General features: G+C 41.5%; 1 protein-coding gene across 21 annotated transcripts in view; it reads right to left on the bottom strand.

The window, feature by feature from the left end:
• CRACD (capping protein inhibiting regulator of actin dynamics) overlaps positions 1 to 23722 on the bottom strand; it is a 265286-nt gene that overhangs the window by 4961 nt on the left and 236603 nt on the right. For all 21 annotated transcript variants that reach the window (XM_084972327.1, XM_084972315.1, XM_084972324.1 and 18 more), the window contains 2 exons: positions 974 to 1164; positions 251 to 413 (listed from right to left, as the gene is read on the bottom strand). In XM_084972327.1, coding sequence (XP_084828453.1) covers positions 251 to 413; positions 974 to 1164 — 354 coding nt within the window. The remainder of the gene's footprint in view (positions 1 to 250; positions 414 to 973; positions 1165 to 23722) is intronic.

Below are 23722 nucleotides of genomic sequence, written 5' to 3'. Positions count from 1 at the left end.
AGAGAAAATAGCAAATATTACAAATCAGAGGTCTCTCCTCTGCCTGAAGAGCTGATGGGTAAACATGTACCATCAAGTCACTGATGATGAGCTTTATCAGATGGGCTTTATCAGGGTCAAAGTTTACGAAGAGGGTTTGAGACAGCCTCTGCCCTGAAATGCCTCAAATGCTGTGTCATGATGCGAGGGGAAATGAAACGAGCACTAAGGAGAAGATCTTTAAGTACAGAAACGGGCCTGCCCTCCCTACCTGTCACAGACGTCGGAAGAGTGCTGGCCTTTTTCAGCTGTTCCCTGCGCTCCAGCCTGGCCGCCGCCGTCTCTGGCTTCCTCTCCTCTGGTTGAGCGGTGGGCTTGTGCAGGGAGCCTGCTCTGGTATGGCTGCTGCTGCCAGGCTGCGGGCCCACACTGACCTGGGCAGGCAGACAGAGTCAGAGACGCGTGCTTTTGACCTGAGGGCGTGGAACGGCTGGACTCTGCAGGACAAGGCCCTGGAGGCTTCTGCCAGCATCCCCGCCACCCCACCCGCCCTGCCCTTAGGGCCTGGGCTGCGTGGAGAGCCATGTGTGCTCCACCTGGCCCCAGCCACTGAGTGGCTCAGTCCCAGTGTCCTCAAGAGGGGACGCTAGTACTTTCCTAGAAGAACCTCATCCAACAACTCCATCATCAGGGCCAGACTCATTTCCTCTCGACTCAAGGCTCAATAAAATCATTTTCCTATTTTTTATATAACTGTTGTGTGTGTGGACTCTGCCAAATCAGGTTAATACCTAAGGACACAGGGAAACCCAATCAGATTCCTACCTAAAAACACCTGCTGGGCTGAGTAGTCATCAACTTCTCCATTGCCCTTTTTTCTAAAGATTCTCCACCACTCTCCGCTAGGCTGCTGCTGCTTTTTAAAAAATCTTATGAACTAAAAGAGAGCCAAACTTGGGGAAACAAAGTTCAAGCTGAGGACCAGGCTACTCACATTTTCTCTGCAGAGCTTCTCTGCCTGGCTGGCCTCCCTGGCTTGCTTCCGCTCTTCCCTAGTGGCCTGCTGCTCCCGAAACCCCTTCTGCTTCTGCAGCGCCAGTGTTATCCACAGTGGCTGCGGGCTTTCAACCTTCTCCGCGAGTTTGGAGCCATCTAAGGAGTGTCTGCTCTGAAGCACTGGCTTTTCTGTGGGAAGAAAGACTGATATTGTGAAGTATTGTAAGAAATACCTATCTGATCTTTGTCCCTGTTTCTGGCACAAAGCTCCTAAAACCCCTGCAGTTACCTTCATGCTGAGAGCATGAACGTGTCTATAGTTCTGCTAATGAAAAGCCCCTGAAGATGGAGGCTGGTGGTCAGTGGACCCAACAACCAACTATGATTAAAGGGTTAGAATTTTAGTCCCACCCCCAAGTTCCAGGGAGGGGTAAGGGGTGAAAGGTTGAGTCCAGTCCCCAGTGGCCAGTGATGTAACTGACCAGGACTGTATTGAGGCCTCCATAACAACCCACAGGACTGGTGTGGAAGCTCCTGGGTTGGGAACAGTGCAGAAGCTGGGAAGGTGACTCGGGAAGCATGGAAGCTGTGCTCCCTTTCCCCAAACCTTGGCCGTACAGGCTCCCCTTCCATCTAGCTACTCCTGAATTACCGTCTTTTATAATACAACGGCGATCTGCGAGTAGAATGCTTCTCCTCAGTTCTACTCCAGCAGATTAATTCAGCACCTGGATTAGTGACTGACATCTAGATGGGGGCAGTCCAGTAGGCCTGAGCCCATGACTGTGGACACTGACCTTACCTCCAAGTAAGAAATCAGAACAAAGCTGTACCCAAACCACAGCAGCTGGTGTCAGAGAACTGCGTGGTGGCGTGAGAACACTCCCCCAACATGCTGAAATGGTGATGAGAATGGGTAGAGACAAAAGCACGTTCACATCAAAACTAACTCTTCCCTTATTTCAGTTTCTTGTCCCCTCAAACTTGTGACAACTAATCAACACATGAAATAGCTCTCTTTTCTAACACAAACTGGGCCAATGCCTGAGTGACTCCACCCGATGGGAGGATAGCAAATTCAATCAACAGATAAAATGGGGGCATTTCACTTTGCTCACAATGCAAGGAAAAAAATACTCTCCAGTGTCAAAAACCCTCAAGCTTACAAAGAATGGAGATAGTTATTTGATTCATTGTTCTCTTTATTTATTGTTTTTTTCTTTGCTGGCCACACCTGTGGCATATGGATGTTCCCAGGCTAGGGGTCCAATCAGAGCTGTAGCCACTGGCCTACACCACAGCCACCGCAATGCAGGATTCGAGTCACGTCTGCAACTTACACCACAGGTTACAGCAGTGCTGGATCCTTAAACCACTGAGCAGAGCCAGGAATCGAACCCATATTCTCATGGATACTAGTTGGGTATGTTCCCACTGAGCCACCACAGGAACTCCTTAAATTTATTTTTTCAATGGAAACTTCTCCCCAACCCAACATATGGAAACTGTTAGAACAGAGTGGAATCCCTACATATGAAGAGGAAAGTTGGGGCTCTGCTCTGCCCAGTGGGGCTGCTCAGGGCATGAGGACTCTACAGAAGGTAGGGGGAAGCATGATTTGGGTCCAGTGCCTATGAGTGTGTACTTGTGTCCACAGCCAGCATGTGCTGTGAGCAGGGTCACCCAGCAGCTAGTGCCTGGGCTGCAGCAGGAACCAAGGCCTGTCTTCTGGTCTGTGCTTTTCCTGTGGCCGACAGTCTTGCCTGTGCAACTGCAGCGGGGGGAGCCTCATAGGTGGGTGACTGAGAGACAGAGGTTGAGTGACTGGGCTCAGGAACTACACAGACTGGGGCTTGACCACTGTGGGCCGAGAAAAGTCACATGACCTCTCTAAGACTTCACTTCTTAGTCCATAAAATGGAAATGGGGATGGCATCTGCCTTGTCAGCCTGCAGCGAAGGTTAAAGAGGTCCCGGGCATGAGAACATCTAGATACAGCAACCGCTTTCCAAGAGCCAGCGTTTGTGTTGCGTGTGTCCGAGGTGATGACCCACTTCTACTCCCCAAGTGAAAATTCGCACTTCTAGAGGCAACCATCCCAGTCCTGAGTCCTTTACTATCACCAAGGGAAATGGCTCGCTATAGACGTGTTCTTTTGAAACCAAAGACAAGTCTACACCATGATGATCCAGACCAACCCAGGCTCTCAGTTAACTTCATACTGAGGAGAAAGAACTGAAGTAATAAGTTTGAATTAGGAATTCAGGCTCAGGAGTTCCTGCAGTGGCCCAGTGGAAACAAATCTGACTAGCAACCATGAGGTTGCAGGTTCGACCCCTGGCCTTGCTCAGTGGGCTAAGGATCCAGGGTTGCCATGAGCTGTGGTGTAGGTCACAGACGCGGCTCAGATCTGTGTTGCTGTGGCTGTGGTGTAGGCCAGTGGCTACAGCTGATTCCACCCCTAGCCTGGGACCCTCCGTATGCCACTGGTGCGGCCCTAAAAAGCAAGAAAAAAAAAAGAAATGAAAAACAGGATGTTAAAATGGGACTCGTGTCTGAGTTCCAGCCAGGATGCCCTGAGAGGTCTGTAACAAATAATCAGTGGCACCTTGCCCCAGGTCCTGAGTCATGTGCTCAGGACTGGTTTCTAAGCTGGCCAAACAGCCACCTAAAGGTCAGAAAAATCAGAGCAGAGGTGGAAGCAGCCAGAGCAGAGGATTTCTCTGAAAAAGGCTGCTGGCACAGCCAGGCCCCCCGTCGTCTCCCCACTAGAGCTAAGGGGGCTAAGCCAGGTGGGACCCTGTGGGCACAGACATCAGCTTGCTTCTGCTCACTCCTGGCAAAGTCCAAGGTGACACCGGTGCTGTGGTGGGAAGACATCTGTGGAGAGAGCTGCCCGGGACGCAGGGATGCCCCTGAACTGAGGGGCCTGCTGGTAAGGGGCTAGGAAGGCACAGAGAACTGGAGCTGCAGGCACAGGAACAGGGGAGCCCTGGCACCCACACCCCAAGGCGGGTGTTTCGGGCCAGACTAGGAGGGAGACACTGAGCTTTAGACCCTGGACTTTGATGATGATACTGGAGGCTGCCTGTTAATTCCTAACACGGGACAGTCGTTACTGAAGGTGCCTAGGGGACTTTTCACTTTCAAAAACTGTCTGAAAATATAGAAAGACTACAATTCAACAACAACAAAAAAAAACAATTAAAATGGGCAAAGGACTTATTAAACAGACATTTTTCCTAAGAAGACAAATGACCAACCGCGTATGAAAAGCTACTCGACCTAAGTCAGCAGCAGGGACCTGTGATCAAACCACAGTATGACATCACCTCTCACCTGTGAGAACAGCTATGAGCAAATTAAAAGTAAACCCAGAAAATGGCAAGTGCTGACCAGGATGTGGAGCAATGAGAACTCCTGAGGGATGCTGCTGGGATATAAAATGGTGTAGCCACTACAGAGACAGTAAATAAGGTGGTTCCTCAAAGACTTAAAGACAATTACCACACGACCCCGCAGTTCCACTTCTGGGTTATTTATCCAAAAGAACTGAAAATAGGATCTAGATATCTGCACACCCATGTTCACGGCAGCACTATTTACAGTAACCAAGAGGTGAAGGTCACCCAAAGTCCACTAATAGATGAACGAAGAAAATGTGGTGTATAGATACACCAGGAGGTATTATTCAAAGAGGAAGAAAGCTCCGATACCTTGAGGACATTAAGGTAAGTGAAATAAGCCACCCACAAAAGGACAAACACTGCATAACTCCTCTTATATGAGGTATCTAAATGGTGGTTATCAGGGGCTGGGGGAGGGGAAACAGCAACTGTTTAATGGACAGAGTTTCAGTCTTGCAAGATGAAAAGGTTTTGGAGACTGTGCAATCAGTATGAATATACTTAGCACTGCTGAACTATGCGCTGAGAAACAGTGAAGACAGTAAATTTCATATGATGCATTTTTTTGGCCACACCCATGGTATGTGGAAGTTCCTGGACCAGGGATCAAACCCACACCACAGCACTGACCCCCGCCATAGTAGTGCCAAGGGTGGCTCCTTAACCACTAGGCTACCAGGGAACTCCTATGTTATTTTTACCACAGAAAAAAAAATTTGTAGAAGTGACTGGAAGACTCACACCCAAGATTTTATCTAAGAGATGGAAGAAAAATGAGAATCACATATCAGATTTCTTTAAAAAAGGAAAAAGAAAAAAAATGAAACACATTTTTGCTAAATTTTATGGAATTTATGGTTTTGGTTTTTTAGCCACCCCGTAGCATATGGAGTTCCTGAGCTTTAGTTGTGACCTAAACCATAGCTGCAGCAACATCGGATCCTTAACCCACTGTGCTGGGCCGGGGATCAAACCTGTGTCCCAGAGCTCCCAAGATGCCACCAATCCCACTGTGGCACAGTGGGAGCTCCTAAATTTTTTTTTAATGGCCATACTTGCTACATATGGAAGTTCCTGGGCCAAGGATGGAATCCAAACCACAGCTGGGCCATGCCAGGCCCCTTAACCCACTGGGCCAGGTCAGGGGTCAGATCCACAGCGACCTGAGCTGCTGCACTTAGATTCTTACCCCACTACTCCACAGCAGGAACTCCTTTGGAATTTCTGAACAATATTTTTTTGAACGAATCTGTGACTGTGCATTCAGTCTAAGAGGTAACATCACATTTAATTTCAAGTGCACTGGAGGCTGCCATCCTGCTGCACTGCCCAGTCCAAGATGGATGAACATGCCAATTCTGCTTACTCCACACCACAGCTGGCCCTGGGCAAAGACTCAGTCTAGCTACACAGAGACAGACTGGGTGACCTGGTGTATGAGCTGCAGGGGTGGTGGTGACCACTGTCAGCATGCGCTCGAAAGGTGCTGTACTTTGTCTCCAAGCCCCACCCACTCTACACCTCAGCTTAGCAGTGGCTGGAGCAGATGGGTCCTGGAAGAAGGACAGATCTCAAAGGCAGCCCTGATCTCAGGTGGCAGTGCAGCCACCTCAACTCCTGGCCCAGCCTACTCCACACCACAGCATGGCACCAGATCTGGCATGAGCACAACAGGGGAAGGTATGCAACCCTGGGCTGCACCTGAGCAGAGCTGTGATGCCTACACAGATGGCATGTAGGTCCACTGTGAGTGCACAGGCCTCATGTACTTTGGCAGGCCCCTCCTTTGAGGCAGGGCACACACTCAAGGGAAACACAGCTTGATCAAGCCTGACCTGCAGGGCTACTCCAACAATTAGGGAGCAGAGCTTGCTGCTGACAGGGTGATAACAACCATGGAGCAGAGAGGAATTTGTCTCATGCCCTGTACAGGCTTAGATCCCCCAACACCAACCACACCCATTTCCAGGTGATAATGGCCAGCACACCCCAAGGAGAGACATGGCTGGCATCCATATCAAACCAGCCCTCACACCAAAGACCCTGGGCACACATAATCCATACAGGGAAGTTCCCACATAAAAACAACCCTTCAAGACCACAACAGATAACTTTCTCTGTCTCTATGAATTTAGGAGAAACATTAAATAAAATGAAAAGGCAGAGGAACTATTCTCAACAGAGCAGGAGAAATTCCCTGAGAAAACAAATAATAATACAGAGCTCACCAGTCTTTCCAGACCCTAAGTTCAAAAAGGTGGTAATGAGGAGTTCCCTCATGGCTCCGCAGGTTAAGAATCTGGCACTGGCACTGCTGTAGCTCTGGTTGCAGCTGTGGCATGGGTTGGAACCCTGGCCCAAGAACTTCTCCATGCCACAGGCATGGTAAAAAAAAAATAATAATAAAAATGCTAACCAAATTAAGAAAGATTATTGATAGAAGTGCTAGAATCCCTGTAACAAAGAGCTAGAGAATATAAAGACGAACCAGTTGAAAATAAACAATTCAATTGATGAGATAAAAACCAATGCAGAAGCAATGAATAGCTGACTAAATGACAAAGATGAGTGAAAAAAAAATTGGAAAGAAAAAGAAAAAGGAATTCTCTTCTGGCATAGTGGGCTAAGGATCCAGCACTGTCATTGCAGCAACTTGGGTCACTACTGTGGTACAGGTTTGATCCCTGGCCTGGGAACTTCTATATGCCATGAGTGCAGCCAAAAAAATACATATATATCTATATATATGGAATTCCCTGGTGGTCTGGTAGTTAAGATTCAGTGCTTTCATGCTGTGGCCCAGGTTCAAACCTTGGTCTGGACACTGAGATTCCCACATCAAACCACTGCACACTGTGGGCAAAATAAAAATAAAATGGCACAGAAGAATAAGTGCCTTGGAAGACAGAATAATGGAAATCACCCAATCAGAACACCAGATAGAAAAAACAAATTAAAAAAAAAAGGAAAGAAAGCAACATACAAGATCTATGGTATACAGAAAACTTGCCAACTCATGCATGATAGGGGAGCAAGAAAAAGAAGGAAGAGAAGGGGATTGAAAAGTGTATTCAAATAAATTATGGCTGAATAACTTCCTAAATCTAAAAAGGGAAACAGAAAATCCAGGTACAGGAAGCATACAGGGTTCCCAAACAAGACGAACCTAAACAGACCCACAATAAGACATCACAATTAGATGGCAAGAGTTCGTTGCCGTGAGCTGTGGTATAGGTCACAGACCAGCTCGGATTCCGCATTGCTGTGGCTCTGGTGTAGGCCAGTGGCTACAGCTCCGATTAGACTCCTAGCCTTGGAATCTCCATATGCCGTGGGAGCAGCCCTAGAAAAGGCAAAAAGACAAAAATAAATAAATAAATAGATAAATAAATGGCAAGAGTTAAAGAGAGGATTCTAAAGTCAGCAAAAGAAAATAAGTCATTTACAAGGGAATCCCTGTAAGGCTATCAGCTGATTTCTCTGCAAACACTCTGCAGACAGAAGGAGTGGCATGATATAATTTGCAGTAGAATACTCCACCCATGAGGTGGTCATCTAGAATACAAGGAGAGAGAACAAATTTCTCAGACACATGAACACTAAAAGAGTTCAACAATATTACACTCACTATAGAAGAAATTTTATTAAAGGGTCTTCTCTAAAAAGAAAAGAAGGAAGAATCTATAGAAAAGGGATGATCACAATAGCCAAGGTGACCCTACAGTAAGGGGTGAAGATCATCTGAGTAAGCTAGTACTTAGATTAAAAAACAACTTTAAAGAACTGTAAAAGCAATTATAATTACAATACACAATAAAAGGATAAGCATGAATATGTCAAATACGACAATAAAATCACAAAACATGAAAAAGGGGAATATAAAACTAGATCTTTTAAAATGAATTTGAACTTGAATGATTATCAGTTTAAAGGAAGTACAGTTATGAGTCAACATGTATGAACTCCATGGTAACCGCAAATCAAAAACATACAACAGGGAGTTCCCGTCGTGGCGCAGTGGTTGGCGAATCCGACTAGGAACCATGAGGTTGCGGGTTCGATCCCTGGCCTTGCTCAGTGGGTTAAGGATCTGGTGAGCTGTGGTGAGGTTGCAGATGCAGCTCGGATCCCACGTTGTTGGGGCTGTGGCCTAGGCCGGCGGCTTCAGCTCCAATTCGACCCCTGGCCTGGGAACCTCCATATGCCAAGGAAGTGCCCCTAGAAAAGGCAAAAAGACAAAAAAACAAAACAAAACAAAACAAAACATACAACAGGGAGTTCCCATCATGGCTCAGTGGTTAACAAATCCGACTAGGAACCATGAGGTTGTGGGTTAGATCCCTGGCCTTGCTCAGTGGGTTAAGGATCCGGCATTGCCATGAGCTGTGGTGTAGGTTGCAGATACGGCTCAGATCCCACATTCTGTGGCTGTGGAGTAGGCTGGTGGCTACAGCTCCGATTAGACCCTTAGCCTGGGAACCTCCATATACTATGGGAGCAGCCTTAGAAAAGGCAAAAAAAAAAAAAAAAGAAAAAAAAAAAAAGAAACCACCAAAAAACAGAGTCACAAAAACCAAAAAGAAAAGAACTAAAGTACACTACAAAAAATAATGATCAAGCCATAAAAGGAAAACACAAAGAAGCAATAAACAAAGAATGACAAAAACAACTTGAAAACAAGGATTAAAATGGCAATAAGTACATGTCTATCAATAATTACTTTAAGTCAAATGTCAAAGGACGAAATGTTCTGATCAAAAGTGGCTAATTGGATAAAAAAGAAAAACAAGAATCTAATGTTGTCTAGACACACAAGAGACACACTTGATGGGAAAAGACATACACAGACAAAGTGAGGTTATGGAAAAAATATTTCAAGCAAAAGGGGAAATGACAAGAAAGTGGTAGAAATTCTCATATTTCAATAAAATGGACTTTACAACAAAGGCCACAAAGACACACAAAGAAGGGCATTATATAATGATAAAGGAATCAATACAAAAAGGTTATTGGAGTCATTAATATATACATATACATGCATGCAATAGAGAAGCACTTAAATACATGAAGCAAATACTAATGGACATAAAAGGAGAAACTGACAATAATACTGTAATAGTCAGACCTTCCAGACAGCATATCGATAAGGGAACAGAGGTCCTAAATGACACAACAGATTAGTAGGACTTAATTGATATCTACAGCACACTATATCCAAAAAAAGAAGCATAGGAGTTCCCGTCGTGGTGCAGTGAAAATGAATCTGACTAGGAACCATGAGGTTTTGGGTTCAATCGCTGGCCCCGCTCAGTGGGTAAGGATCCAGCATTGCTGTGAGCTGTGGTGTAGGTTGCAGGTGCAGCTCAGACCCTGCATTGCTGTGGCTGTGGTGCAGGCCAGAAGCTGTAGCTCCAATTAGACCCCTAGTCTGGGAACCTCCATATGCCAAGGGTGCGGCCCTAAAAAGCAAAAAAAAAAAAAAAAAAAAAAAAAAAAAAAAAAAAAGCAGCATAAACATTCTTTTCAACTGTTCATGGAATATTCTTTAGAATATATAACATACTAGGTTACAAAACAAGCCTTAACAATTTTAAAAGCATGTAAATTTAATCAAACATATTTTCTAACCACAATGGTATGAAACTAGAAATCAACTACCAGAAAGTAAAATGGGAAAAGAACAAATGGAGACTAAATAACATACTACTAAATAACATACTAAAAAACCAGTGTGTCAATTAGGAAATCAAAGAAATCAGAAGATACCTCAAGACAAATGAAAATGAAAACATAACTGTACAAAATCTATGGGATGCAACAGAAAATGTTCCAAGATTCACAGCAATACAGGCCTTCCTCAAGAAACAAAAAAATCTCAAACAAACTAACCTACCACCTAAAAGAATTAGACAAAGGACAAACAAAGCCCAAAGTCAGTGGAAGGAAGGAAATAATAAAAGGTCAGAGAGAAAATCAATAAAATAGAGATTAAAAAAAAAACAATGGAAAAGGTCAATTAAACCAAGAGCCAGGTTTTTTTCTTTTAAAGACAAACAAAACTGACAAACCTCTAGCCAGACTCAACAAGAAGAAAGGTGAGGGGACCTAAATAAAATAAGAAATGAAAGAGGAGAAATAACCAATACCACAGAAAAAAAATAAAAGAATACTATGAAAACTTATAGACCAACAAATTGGATAACGTAGAAAAAATGGACAAAAATATCCAACCTGCTAAGAATGAGTTAAGAAGGAAACAATAATCTGAACAAATTGATCACTAGAAGTGAAAAAGAATCTGCAATTTAAAAAACCTCCCTGCAAATTAAAGTCCAGGACCAGATGACTTCACTGGGGAATTCTACCAAATATATAAAGAAGAACTTACATCAACCCTTCTCAAAATATTCCCAAAAAACTGAAGAGGAGGGAACACTTCCAAATTAATTCCACAAAGCTACTATTACCTCGATACCAAAACCAGACAAAGGCACGACAAAAAAATTGACAGGCCAATATCTTTGATGAATATGGTTATGAAAATCCTCAACAATACATAAAGAGGATTGTATACCATGACAAAAAGTTGGACTCTTTCCAGAGTCACAAGGGTTTCAACATACACAAAATCAATCAATATGATAACACCACATTAACAAAAGGAAAGACAAAAACCACATGAACATCTCAATAGAAAAAGTATTTGACAAAATTCAACACCATTCACCTCAAAAACACTTATCAAAGTGAGTAAAGAGGGAACATTATCTCAAGATAAAGAAGGCTGTTTACAACAAACCCACAGCCAACACATAGTGAATGAAGAAAAGCCGAAAGCTTTCCCACTAAATTCAGGAACAAGATAAGGATGCCCACTCTTACCACTTCTATTCAACATAGTATTAGAAGTTCTAGCCACAGCCATCAGACAAGAAAAAGGAGTAAAAGGAATCCAAACTGGAAGGGAGGAGGTAAAACTGTCACTATTTGCAGATGACATGATACTCCACATAGAGATCCTAAAATCTCTATATGAAAAGTATTAGAACTAATAAATTCAGCAAGGTGGCAGGATACATGATTAATATATAAAAATCTGTTGTGTTTTATACACTAATGAACTATCAGAAAGAGTAAAAAATATATATAATAATCCCATTTAAAACTGCAAAAGAGGAGAGGGATCAAGATGGAGGAGGTGTAAGATGTGATGCTCACCTTCTCCAACAAACACATGCAAAAACCCATCTACGTGTAAAATGATTCACACAGAACATTTACTGAATGCTGGCAGAAGACCTCAGACCTACGAAAAAGGCAAGAAACTCTCCACATAACTGTGTAGAACAAAAGAGAAAAAAGAGGGAGAGGAAAAAAAGGAATCAGGATGTGACCAGCAGTCCTGAGAGTGAGCTGTGAAAAAAGAATGAAATCTCACCCTGGGAGGCCACCTAAATGGCTGGGAGATCAGCTGAGGTGGAGGGGAGGCCTCAAAGCCTCAGAGAAAAGCTCAGCAGCTGGACTGAGAAGGGAAAAGCAGAGAGAGAGCCACACAAAGCATCAGTACCACCACACAGAACACCACAGCCTGAGACACTCGAGTGGGGGCTGGGCCTGAAATTTAGGCTTCGGACAATAAGAAAAATATAAACAAAATGAAGAAGCACAGGAACCATTTCCAGTTAAAAGAACAAGAGAATTCCCCTGAAGGAGCAAACAATGAAACAGACCTCTGCAGTCTAACAGACACTGAGTTCAAAGGGAAGGTAATGAAAATACTGAAGGAATTAAGAACAGCTATCAACAGTAATGCAGATTAATTTAAAAAGGAACCAGAAACTATAAGGAGGAGACAAGAAAAATTAGATAATTCATGTGCAGAGACAAAAGCCGAGTTAAAGGCATTGAAGAGCAGAATGAGTAATGCAGAGGAACAAATAAGTAACTTGGAAGATAGAATAATGGAAATTACCCACTCAGGACAGCAGACAGAAGACCAAATGAAAAAACATGAAAGCAATGTAAGAGATCTGTGGGATAATATAAAATGGGCCAATCTACACATTATAGGGATTCCAGTAGGAGAAGAAAAAGAAAAGGGGGTTGAAAATATACTTGAAGAAATAATGGCTGAAAACTTGCCAAATCTAAAGGAAACAGATATCAAGACACAGGAAGCACAGAGGGCCCCAAACAAGTTGAACCCAAACAGACCTACACCAAAATATATTATAATAAAAATGGCAAAAGTTAAATATAAGGAGAGGATTCTAAAGGCAGGAAAGAAAAAGAGTTAAATATAAGGGAACTCCTATGAGTTTCAGCTGATTTCTCTACAGAAACACTACAGGCCAGCAGAGAGTGGCAAGATATATTTGAAGTTCTAAAAGGGAAAATCTGCAGCCTAGAATACTCTACCCAGCAAGATTATCATCTAAGATAGAGGGAGAAATAAATAATATTTCAGACAAACAAAAAGTAAAAGAATATAGGATTATTAAAACCATTCCAAAGGAAATATTGAAAGATCTCTAAATAGGAAAGAAGTAAGAAGATATAGGATGGGAGAAATCACAATTGAAAAGTAATCACTTAAATGAGCCAGTAAACAGGTCAACAAGAAAAACAAACAAAACCTATTTGTAAAAGCGACTGTAAATAGAAGGAATAGCAAAAGGATAAATACAAAGATGTTAAAAAGGACATCAAAATCATAAAATGTAGGAAAGGAGAGTATGAAAATCTACAGTCTTTTTTTTTTTTTCTTTCTTTTAATGTGTTTGAGCCTATATGACTAACAGGCTAAGGCAAGCTGATATTGGAAGGGAGGGGTTAACATACTTGAAAAACAGAGCAACCAGAAGTCAAAACCAAACAATACATCCACAAAAACTAAAAACAGAAGGATGAAAACATAAAAGGAAATCAACCAAAAAAGACAAGAACAAAGGAGAAACATAGAATCAGGTGGAAAACAAGGTTTAAAATGGCAATGAATACATATTTATCAATAATTATCTTAAATGTCAATGGACTGAATGCTCCAGTCAAAAGACACAGAGTGGCAGACTAGATAAAATAACAAGAGTCTACAATATACTGCTTAGACTCACCTTAAGGCAAAGGACACATATAAATTGAAAGTGAGGGGATGGATAAAGTTATTCCAGGCGAATGGAAATGACAGGAAAGTAGAAGTCACAATACACATGTCACACTTTTAAAACAAAGGCCATGAAGACAAAGGACACTATTTAATGATAAAAGGCTCAATTCAAGAAGAGGCTCACACTCATCAATATATATGTAGGAGCACCCAAATACATAAAACAAATACTAACAGACATAAAGGGAGAAATTGATGGGAATACAATGATAGTAGGAGACTTTTACAACCCACTCACATCAATGGACAGATCCTCTAGACAAAAGGGAAAAAAAAAAAAAAAACCAACAAGGCAACAGAGATCCGAAATGACACAACAGAACAGTTAGACTTAGTTGATATTTATAGGACATTACACAAAAAACCCAGAATATATATTCTTTTCCAGTGCACATGGAACATTCTCAAGGATTGACCATATAATGAAGCACAAAAGTAACCTCAACAAATTTAGGAGTATAGAAATTATTAGGCATCTTCTCCAACCACCATGGTATGAAACCAGAAATCAACCACAGGGGGAAAAAAAATGAGGAAAAACTGACTACATGGAGACTAAACAACATACTACTAAAAAACAATGGGTCAATGAGGAAATTAAAAGGAAATTAAAAATTACCTTGAGACAAAGGGCAATGAAAACACAACCATTTGAAATCTATAGGATGCCACAAAAGCAGTTCTTATGGAGAAGTTCACACAGACCTTCCTCAAAGAAGAATAAAAATCTCAAATCAACAGCCTAACGTACCACCTAAAAAAATTTAAACAAGAACAAACAAAACCTAAAGTCAGCAAAAGGAAGGAAATCATAAAGGTCAAGAGAGGAAATCAATAAAATAGAATTCAAAAACAAGAGAAAAACATCAGCAAAACCAAGAGCTGCTTCTTCAAAAGGGTAAAACAAAATTGACAAAACTCTGGCCAGACTCACCAAGTAGAAGAGAGAACCCAAATAAACAAAATAAGAAATGAAAAAGGAGACATCTCAAGAGATACTGCAGAAATACCAACACACACACACCCACACCCACACACACAAACACCCACCCACAAAAGCCCCCCAAACAAACAAACAAATGAAAAAACAGAAAGAAGAAGAGAATACTACAAACAATTCTATGCCAACAAATTTGACAACCTAGAAGAAATGGACAACCTTGTGGAGACATACAGCCCACCAAAACTGAATTAAGAAGAAATAGACCAATCACTAGAAATAAAATTGAATATGTAATAAAAACACTCCCTAGAAACGAAAGTCAAGAACCAGATGGCTTCACAGGCGAATTCTACCAAACATACAAAGAAGAACTTATACCCATCCTTCATAAACTTTTCAAAAGACTGAAGAAGAAAGAACACTCTCAAAGACATTCCATGAAGCCGTCATCACCCTAATACCAAAATCAGACAAAGATACTACCAAAAAAGAAAACTATAGGCCAGTATCTTTTTTTTTGTTTGTTTTTGTTTTTTTGTTTTTTTTAGGGCTGCACTCTCGGCATATGGAGTTCCCAGGCTAGGGGTCCAATCATAGCTGTAGCTGCTGGCCTACGCCAGAGCCACAGCAATGAGGGATCTGAGCCAAGTCTGTGACCTACACATCAGCTCACAGCAAAGCCGGATCCTTAACCCACTACACAAGGCCAGAGATCAAACCCGTGTCCTCATGGATGCTAGTTGGTTCATTAAACGCTGAGCCACGATGGGAACTCCAAGGCCAATATCTCTGATGAATAAAGGTGCAAAAATTCTCAACAAAATTTTAGCCAACCGGATCCAACAACACATAAAAAAGATCATACACCACGACCAAGTGGGATTCATCCCAAGTTCACAAGGATGGTTAACATATACAAATCAATGTCATACACCACATTAACAAAAGAAAAGTCAAAAATCACGTGATTATCTCAATAGATGCAGAAAAAGAATTTGACAAAACTCAACATTCATTCATGATAAAAATTCTATCTGAAGTAGGTATAGAAGGAACACATCTTAACATAATAGAAGCTATTTAAGACAAACTCGGGAGTTCCCATTGTGGTTCAGTGGAAACAAATCTGACTAGTATCCATGAGGATGCAGGTTCAATCCCTGGCCTCACTCAGTGGGTTAAGGATCCAGTGTTGCCATGAGCTGTGGTTCAGGTCACAGACAGCTCAGATCTGGTGTTGCTGTGGCTGTGTTGTAGGCCAGCAGTTGCAGCTCTGATTTGGACCTCTAGCCTGGGAACTTCCATATGCCATGGTGTGACCTTAAAAAGACAAAAAAAAAAAAATAATAATAATAAAAAAAGACAAACTCACAGCCAATATAACACTCAATGGAGAAAAGCTGAAAGTCTTTCTGCTAAAATCTAGAACAAGACAAGGATGTCCACTCTCACCACTTTTATTCAACATAGTATTGAAGTCCTGGACACAGCAATCAGACAAACAAAAGAAATAAAAGGCATCCAAATTAGAAAGAAGAGGTAAAACTGTTATTATATGCAGATGACATGATACTACATATAGAAAACCCTAAGGAGCCCACACAGAAACTATTCAAACTGATCAATAAATTCAGCAAAGTAGGAGAATACAAGATTCACATTCAGAAATCAATTGCAGATCTTTTTCTGCATCTATTGAGATAATCACGTGATTTTTGACTTTTCTTTTGTTAATGTGGTGTATGACATTGATTTGTATATGTTAACCATCCTTGTGAACTTGGGATGAATCCCACTTGGTCGTGGTGTATGATCTTTTTTATGTGTTGTTGGATCCGGTTGGCTAAAATTTTGTTGAGAATTTTTGCACCTTTATTCATCAGAGATATTGGCCTTGGAGTTCCCATCGTGGCTCAGCGTTTAATGAACTTACTAGCATCCAAACATGAAATGCATTGTTTCATGCAACAATGAAATATTAGAAAAAGAATATGAGAAAGCAGTATCTTTTAAAATTGCACCACCCAAAATTAAACACCTAGGAATAGGCCTGACCAAGGAAGTGAAAGATTTATATGCTGAGAACTATGAAACATTAATCAAGGAAATTAAAGAGGATTCAAAGAAATGGAAAGATATTCCATGCTCCTGGATAGGAAAAATTAATATTTTTAAAATGGTCATACTACCCAAAACAATCTATGGAATTAATGTGATCTCTATCAAATTACCCATGACATTTTTTACAGAACAAATAATCCAAAAATTTATATGGAACCATAAAAGACCCTTAATTGCCAAAGCAATCCTGAGGAGGGTAAAAAAAAAGCAGGAGGCATAACTCTCCCAGACTTCAAACAATATCACAAAGCTACATAATCAAGACAGTGTGGCAGTGGTACAAAAACAGACATACAGACCAAAGGAACAGAATAGACAGCCCAGAAATAAACCCAAATACCTATGGTCAATTAATCTTTGACAAAGGAGGCAAGAATAAAAATAGGAAAAAAGACAGTCCCTTCATCAAGTGGTGCTGGGAAAACTGGGCAGCTGCATGTAAATCAATAAAACTAGAACACACCATGTGCAAAAATAAACTCAAAATGACCTAAAGTCTTAAACAGAAGACATGACACCATAAAACTCCTAGAAGAGAACACTGGCTGACATCTCTAACATCATTCTTTGACATCAACTGTACAAATATTAGTTCAGTTTCCTAAGGTGACTGATGAATGGATTAAGAAGATGTGGTACATATATACAATGGAATACTACTCAGCCATAAAAAAGAACAAAATAATGCCATTTGCAGCAACATGGATGCAACTAGATATTCTCATACTAAGTGAAGTAAGTCAGAAAGACAAATAACATATGATATCACTTATATGTGGAAACCTAAAATATGGCATAGAAGAATCTCTCTAGGGAACAGAAATAGACTCACAGACATGGAGAACAGACTTATGCTTGCCAAGGGGAAGGGGGAGGGAGTGGGATGGACTGGGAGTTTGGGTTTAGTAGATGCAAACTATTACATTTAGAATGAATAAGCAATGAGGTCTGCTATATAGCACAGGGAACTACATCCAATCACTTGTGATAGAACAGGATGGAAGATAATGTAGAGAAAAAGACTGTATATATATATGTATGTATGCAAGTAGAGATTCTCATACTAACTGAAGTAAGTCACGGGTCACTCTGCTGTACAGCAGAACTTGACAGAATATTGTAAATCAACTGTAATAAAACTTTTAAAAAAACCCATATATTGAATTTTTTTAAAATTTGCAGATTGAATACATTCTGATCTTCTCTTGACAGTTGCCATTTCTATTAGTTTGTCATTAAAAATGGACTTTGTGATGCAACTAGAGATTCTCATACAAAGTGAAGTAAGTCAGAAAGAGAAAGACAAATGTCATATGATATCACTTATATGTGGAATCTAAAATATAGCACAAATGAACCAATCTACAAAACAAAAACAGACTCAGAGACATGGAGAGCAGACTTTTGGATGCCAAGGGGGAGAGGGAAGGGAGTGGGGGACTGGGAGATGGGGGTTTGTAGATGCAAACTATTATACTTAAGAATGGATAAGCTATAACATCCTACCGCATAGCACAGGGAACTATATATCCAGTCTCTTGGAGTAGAACATGATACAATGCATATTTATTTATGACCAGGGCACTGTGCTGTACAGCAGAAATTGACACAACATTGTAAATCAACTATACTTTAATTAAAAAATTAACTGATTTTAAAAAAAGATGTGGTATATATACACAATGGAATACTACTCAACCGTATAAAAGAACAAAATAATGCCATTTGCAGCAACATGGATGCAACTAGAGATTCTTGTACTAAGTAAGTAAGAAAGAGGAAAACAATTACCATATACTATCACTTATATCTGGAATCTAAAATATAGCACCTCTTAGAATATAGACAATAAAAACAAACATAAACAAATGGGACCTAATCAAACTTCAAAGTTTCTGCACAGCAAAGGAAACCCTAAACAACACGAAAAGACAACACACAGAAAGGGAGAAAATCTTTGCAAGTGAATCAACTGACAAGGGATTAATCTCCAAAATTTACAACTTCTGCAGCTCCATACCAAAAAACAAACAAGCCTATCAAAAAATAGGCAGAAGATCTAAACAGACAGTTCTCCAAAGAAGACATACAGATGGCTGAGAAACACATGAAAAGATGTTCAACATCACTCATTATTAGAGAAATGCAAATCAAAACCACGATGAGGTACCACCTTACACCAACCAGAATGGCCATCATCCAAAAGTCTACAAACAATAAGTGCTGGAGAGGGTGTGGAGAAAAAGGAACCCTAGTACAGTTGGTGGGATTGTAAGTTGGTGCAACAACTGTGGAAAACAGTATGGAGATTCCTCAGACAGCTAGAAATAGAACTACCATCTGACCCAGCAATCCCACTCCTGGGCATCTATCCAGAGAAAACCAGGACTCACATGTACTCCAATGTTCACTGCAGCACTATTCAACAATAGCCAAGACATGGAAACAACCTAAATGTCCATCGACAGAGGTGTGGATCAAGAAGATGTGGTACATATACACAATGGAATATTACTCAGCCATTAAAAAGAATGTAATACTGGCATTTTTATCAACATGGATGGACCTAGAAATGATCATGCTAAGGGAAGTCAGCCATACAATGAGACACCAACATCAAATGCTTTCACTGACATGTGGAATCTGAAAAAAGGACAGACTGAACTTTGCAGAACAGATGCTGACTCACAGACATTGAAAAACTTATGGTCTCTGGAGGAGACAGTTTGGGGGGTGGGGGAATATGCTTGGGCTGTGGGATGGAAATCCTGTGAAATTAGATTGTTACGATCACTATACAACTACAGATGTAGTAAATTTATTTCAGTAATAAAAAATTATAAGTAAAAAAAAGAACATGATGGAAAATAATATGATGAAAACAATGTATATGAGTGGATCACTTTGCTGTACAGCAGAAATTGACACCACTTTGTATATCAACTATAATTTAATAAAAAAGAAAAAATAAAATAAAATTACATCAAAAAATAAAATAACCAGGGATAAACTTTATCAAGGAGATGAAAGACCTGTATGCTGAAAGTATAAAACACTGATAAAAGAAATTGGAGGAGTTCCTGCCATGGCACAGTGGTTAACGAATCCGACTAGGAACCATGAGGTTGCGGGTTCGGTCCCTGCCCTTGCTCAGTGGGTTAACGATCTGGTCCGGCGTTGCCGTGAGCTGTGGTGTAGGTTGCAGACGCAGCTCGGATCCCGCGTTGCTGTGGCTCTGGCGTAGGCCGGTGGATGCAGCTCCTATTCGACCCCTAGCCTGGGAACCTCCATATGCCGCAGGAGCGGCCCAAGAAATAGCAAAAAGACAAAAAAAAAAAAAAAGAAATTGGAGATGATTCAAAGAAATGGAAAGATACCCCATGCTCTAGGATTGGAAGATTTAATATTGTAAAAATGGCCACACTACCCAAAGCAATTTACAGATTTAGTGTGATCCCTATCAAATCACCTGTGACATTTTTCACAGAACTAGAATAATCCTAAAATGTACACAGAACCACAAAAGATCCAGAATTTCCAGAGCAATTGTGAGAAAAAAAGAACAAAGCTGGAGGTATAACCCTTCCAACTTCAGACAATATTACAAAGCTACAGTAATCAAGACAGCATGGTACTGGCACAAAAAGAGACATACAGATCAGAACAGAAACAGAACAGGAGGCCTAGAACTAAACCCAGACACCCATGGCCAATTAGTCTGTAACAAAGGGAGCAAGAATACCCAATGGAGAAAAGACACCTCTTCCACAAGTGCTAGTGAGAGCTGGACAGCCATGTGTGAATCAATGAATTAGAGCATTCTCTCACACCATGTACAAAACTAAACTCGAAATGGCTTAAAGACCTAAATATAAGAGATGACACCGTAAAACGCCTAGAAGAGAACACAGGTGAAACATTTTTTGACATAAATTGCAGCAATGTTTTCTTAGATCAGCCTCCCAATGCAAATGATATAAAAGCAAAAATAAGCAAATGGAAGCTAATTTAACTCAAAAGCTTTTGCACAGCAGAGGAAACTATTAACAAGATGAAAAGTCAACCTACGGAATGGGAGAAAATATTTGCAAACAATAAGGGGTTAATATCCAAAACATACAAATAGCTCATACAACTCAATATTGAAAACAAACAACCCAATCAAAAAATAGGCAGACTATCTAAATAGGCATTTTTTCAAAGACATACGGATGGCCAATAGGTACATGAAAAGATGCGCAACATCACTAGTTGAGAAATACAAATCAAAACTGCAGTGAAGTATCACCTCACATAGGTCAGAACAGCTGTCATAACAAGAGCTAGAGAAGATGTGGAGAAAAGAGAACACTTCTACACTGTTGGTGTGAATGTAAATTGGTCCAACCACCATGAAGAACAGTATGGAGCTGTCTTTTTTTTTTTTTTTTTTTTCCTTTTCTTGGGTCTTTTTGTCATTTCTTGGGCCACCCTCGGGGCATATGGAGGTTCTCAGGCTAGGGGTCGAATTGGCTACACCACAGCCACAGCAACGCGGGATCCGAGCTGTGTCTGCAACCTACACCACAGCTCATGGCAACGCCAGATCCTTAACCCACTGAGCAAGGACAGGGATCAAACCCGCAACCTCATGGTTCCTAGTCGGATTTAGATTCGTTAACCACTGCACCACGACAGGAACTCCAATATGGAGTTTTCTTAAACTAAAAATAGAACTGTGCCGTGATCCAGCAATTTCAGTCGCGGGTATATATGTGGAAAAAATACATAAAAATATATACGTGGAAAACTCTAATTCAAAAAGATACATGCACCTCAATGTTCAGGGCAGCACTTATTTACAATAGTTAATACATAGAAGTAACCCAAGTGCCCACAACAGATGAAAGACTTGAAAAGATGTGGCATATATATACAATGGAACATTCCTCAGCCATAAAACAGAGGTGTCCCCTGGTGGCTCAGTGGGTTAAGGATCTGGCGTTGTCACTGCTGTGGTACGGTTCACTCCATGGTCCTGGAGTAGTCATTTTCATTCAAAAAAGAATGAAATATTGTCTTTTACTGCAACATGACTGGACCTAGAGAATATTATGCTCAGTGAAATAAGTCAGAGAAAGACAAATACAATACGATATCACTTAATGCAGAATCTAAAATATCATACAGATGACTCCATATACAAAATAGAAACAGATTCACGGACATAACAAACTTAAGGTTACCAAGGGGGAAAAGGTGAAGGGACAATTCAGGAGTATGGGATTAACAGGTACAAACTGCCATACATGAAATAAACAAGCAACAAGGATTTACGACACAGCACAGGAAATTATACCCCACATCCTATAATAACCTATAATGGAATTTAATCTTCAAAAAATCCATCACTACGCTGTCTACCTGAAACTAACAGAATATTGTAAATCAACTATTCTTCAATTTGTAAAAAACTGAAAATATAGACAGATTCCAGAGAGAACCAGGGAGGCTGGGATGCAAGGCAGCGAGAGGACTGAGGTCCTGTTGTCACCTGTCCTGCTCCCTTGAGGTGGGAGGCTCTGCAGCTCCACGAGTCCATGGCCTATTATACCTCCTTTGAACCAAATGATCTCTCATTAAGTGGACAAATTCTGACAAAGAACGACTGAACGTACACTAATGTGAGGATGAGAACACAGAGGAGATGAGAAGCTTTTTGCCTGTGATACCTGGTGGGGGATTAGCTCAGACAAGAAGTTGGTCAAAGAAAAGAAAATGTAGTACCACGACTTGCAGCGTGGATTTACATCCATGGTTGTTTCTTTCAGTGAGGCTTGCCCTGACTGCACACGGAGCTCATCATTAGGTTTTAGCTAATGATGGTGCTACAGGTACATGATGGACAAATACACTGGAGATCCAGGCTTAGTATCTTTATCCTGATAGGGTATCTAGTTAAATTTGGTCAGCCCAGGCCTGAAGGTGGAAAGCGTTTAAAATCCCACTCTCATAGTTCTTTTCTACCAAATAAAGAAAAATGCAATTAGCAGAGAATGTTAACCCAGAATCTGGAAACTAAGGAAGAAAAGAGAGTCAGCGAGTTTTTGGTAGGAAATTGTAAGAATCAGAGGGATGTGTGTAACAGAAAGCAGCAGGACAGAGTGGTATTTCTTTGGGAGAAGACATGGCAGTGACAGCTCGGCTGGAGGGCAGCTCTGATGGTGCCGTGAAAGCTACCACAAAAGCTCAGTCAGAACTGAAAACAGCAGCTCCCGCCGTGGCTCAAGTGGTTAACAAGGTGGACTAGCATTCATGAGGCTGCGGGTTTGATTCCTGGCCTCACCAGGATTACAGACCTGGCTTTGCTGTGAGCTGTGGTATAGGCTGGCAGCTACAGCTCCGACACCCTCAGCTCCGATTGAATCCTTGGCCTGGGAACCTCCATATGTCGTGGGTGTGGCCCTAAAAAGACAGAACAACAACAAAAACAAAAAAACCTGAAAATGGGGGTTCTGGTTCAAGATGGTGAGACAGGAGGATCCCAGCCCGACCACCGCAACCACCCCCCCACAACCCTCTAGCCTTACAGCCACATACAGAACAATTCCTTCAGAAAGAAATCGAGAAACAAGCGGAGTGACTGCAACACATCAGAGGAACAGAGGAAGTCCACGTGGAAAGGCGGGGGAGAGCCAGGGACACAACCAGCCAGAAACCCCATCCCTGGCACAGTGGCCCATGGCCAGGAGGGAACTCAGAACTCCCAGCCTTTCCACAGGGAGCAAAGAGTTTGGACCCCACATGTGGCACCCCCACTTTTAAGACTTCCACTTGCGTGACTGGCCCCAAACAGCTATCTCTGAGAGCCGGTGGGCTCTGGTCCCCAAGACCCACAAGGCTCTGGGGAAACTAAGGCTCAGTTCTTAGGCTCATGAGACCCACTGTGGCTCTCTGCTCCCCTCCCCCCGCCCCAGCCCAGCGCAGAGATTAAAAAAACAAAACAATGAACAACAACCTGAAAACGGGCCCCTCTTTGGCAGGAAAACAGAAACCATGGGGATAAAGTGTCTGGATGCTACTGATAAACATGCCGGTCCACAAACAGGCAGGCTGGATTAAAAAGGACGG

Source organism: Sus scrofa, chromosome 8 (assembly GCF_054392235.1).
Source record: "Sus scrofa isolate SSC_HxYL_T2T_F1_AM1 chromosome 8, Sscrofa_HxYL_maternal_Yorkshire_Landrace_v2.0, whole genome shotgun sequence".
NCBI classification, from domain to species: domain Eukaryota; kingdom Metazoa; phylum Chordata; class Mammalia; order Artiodactyla; family Suidae; genus Sus; species Sus scrofa.
This window is presented reverse-complemented; position numbering and strand designations above follow the sequence as displayed.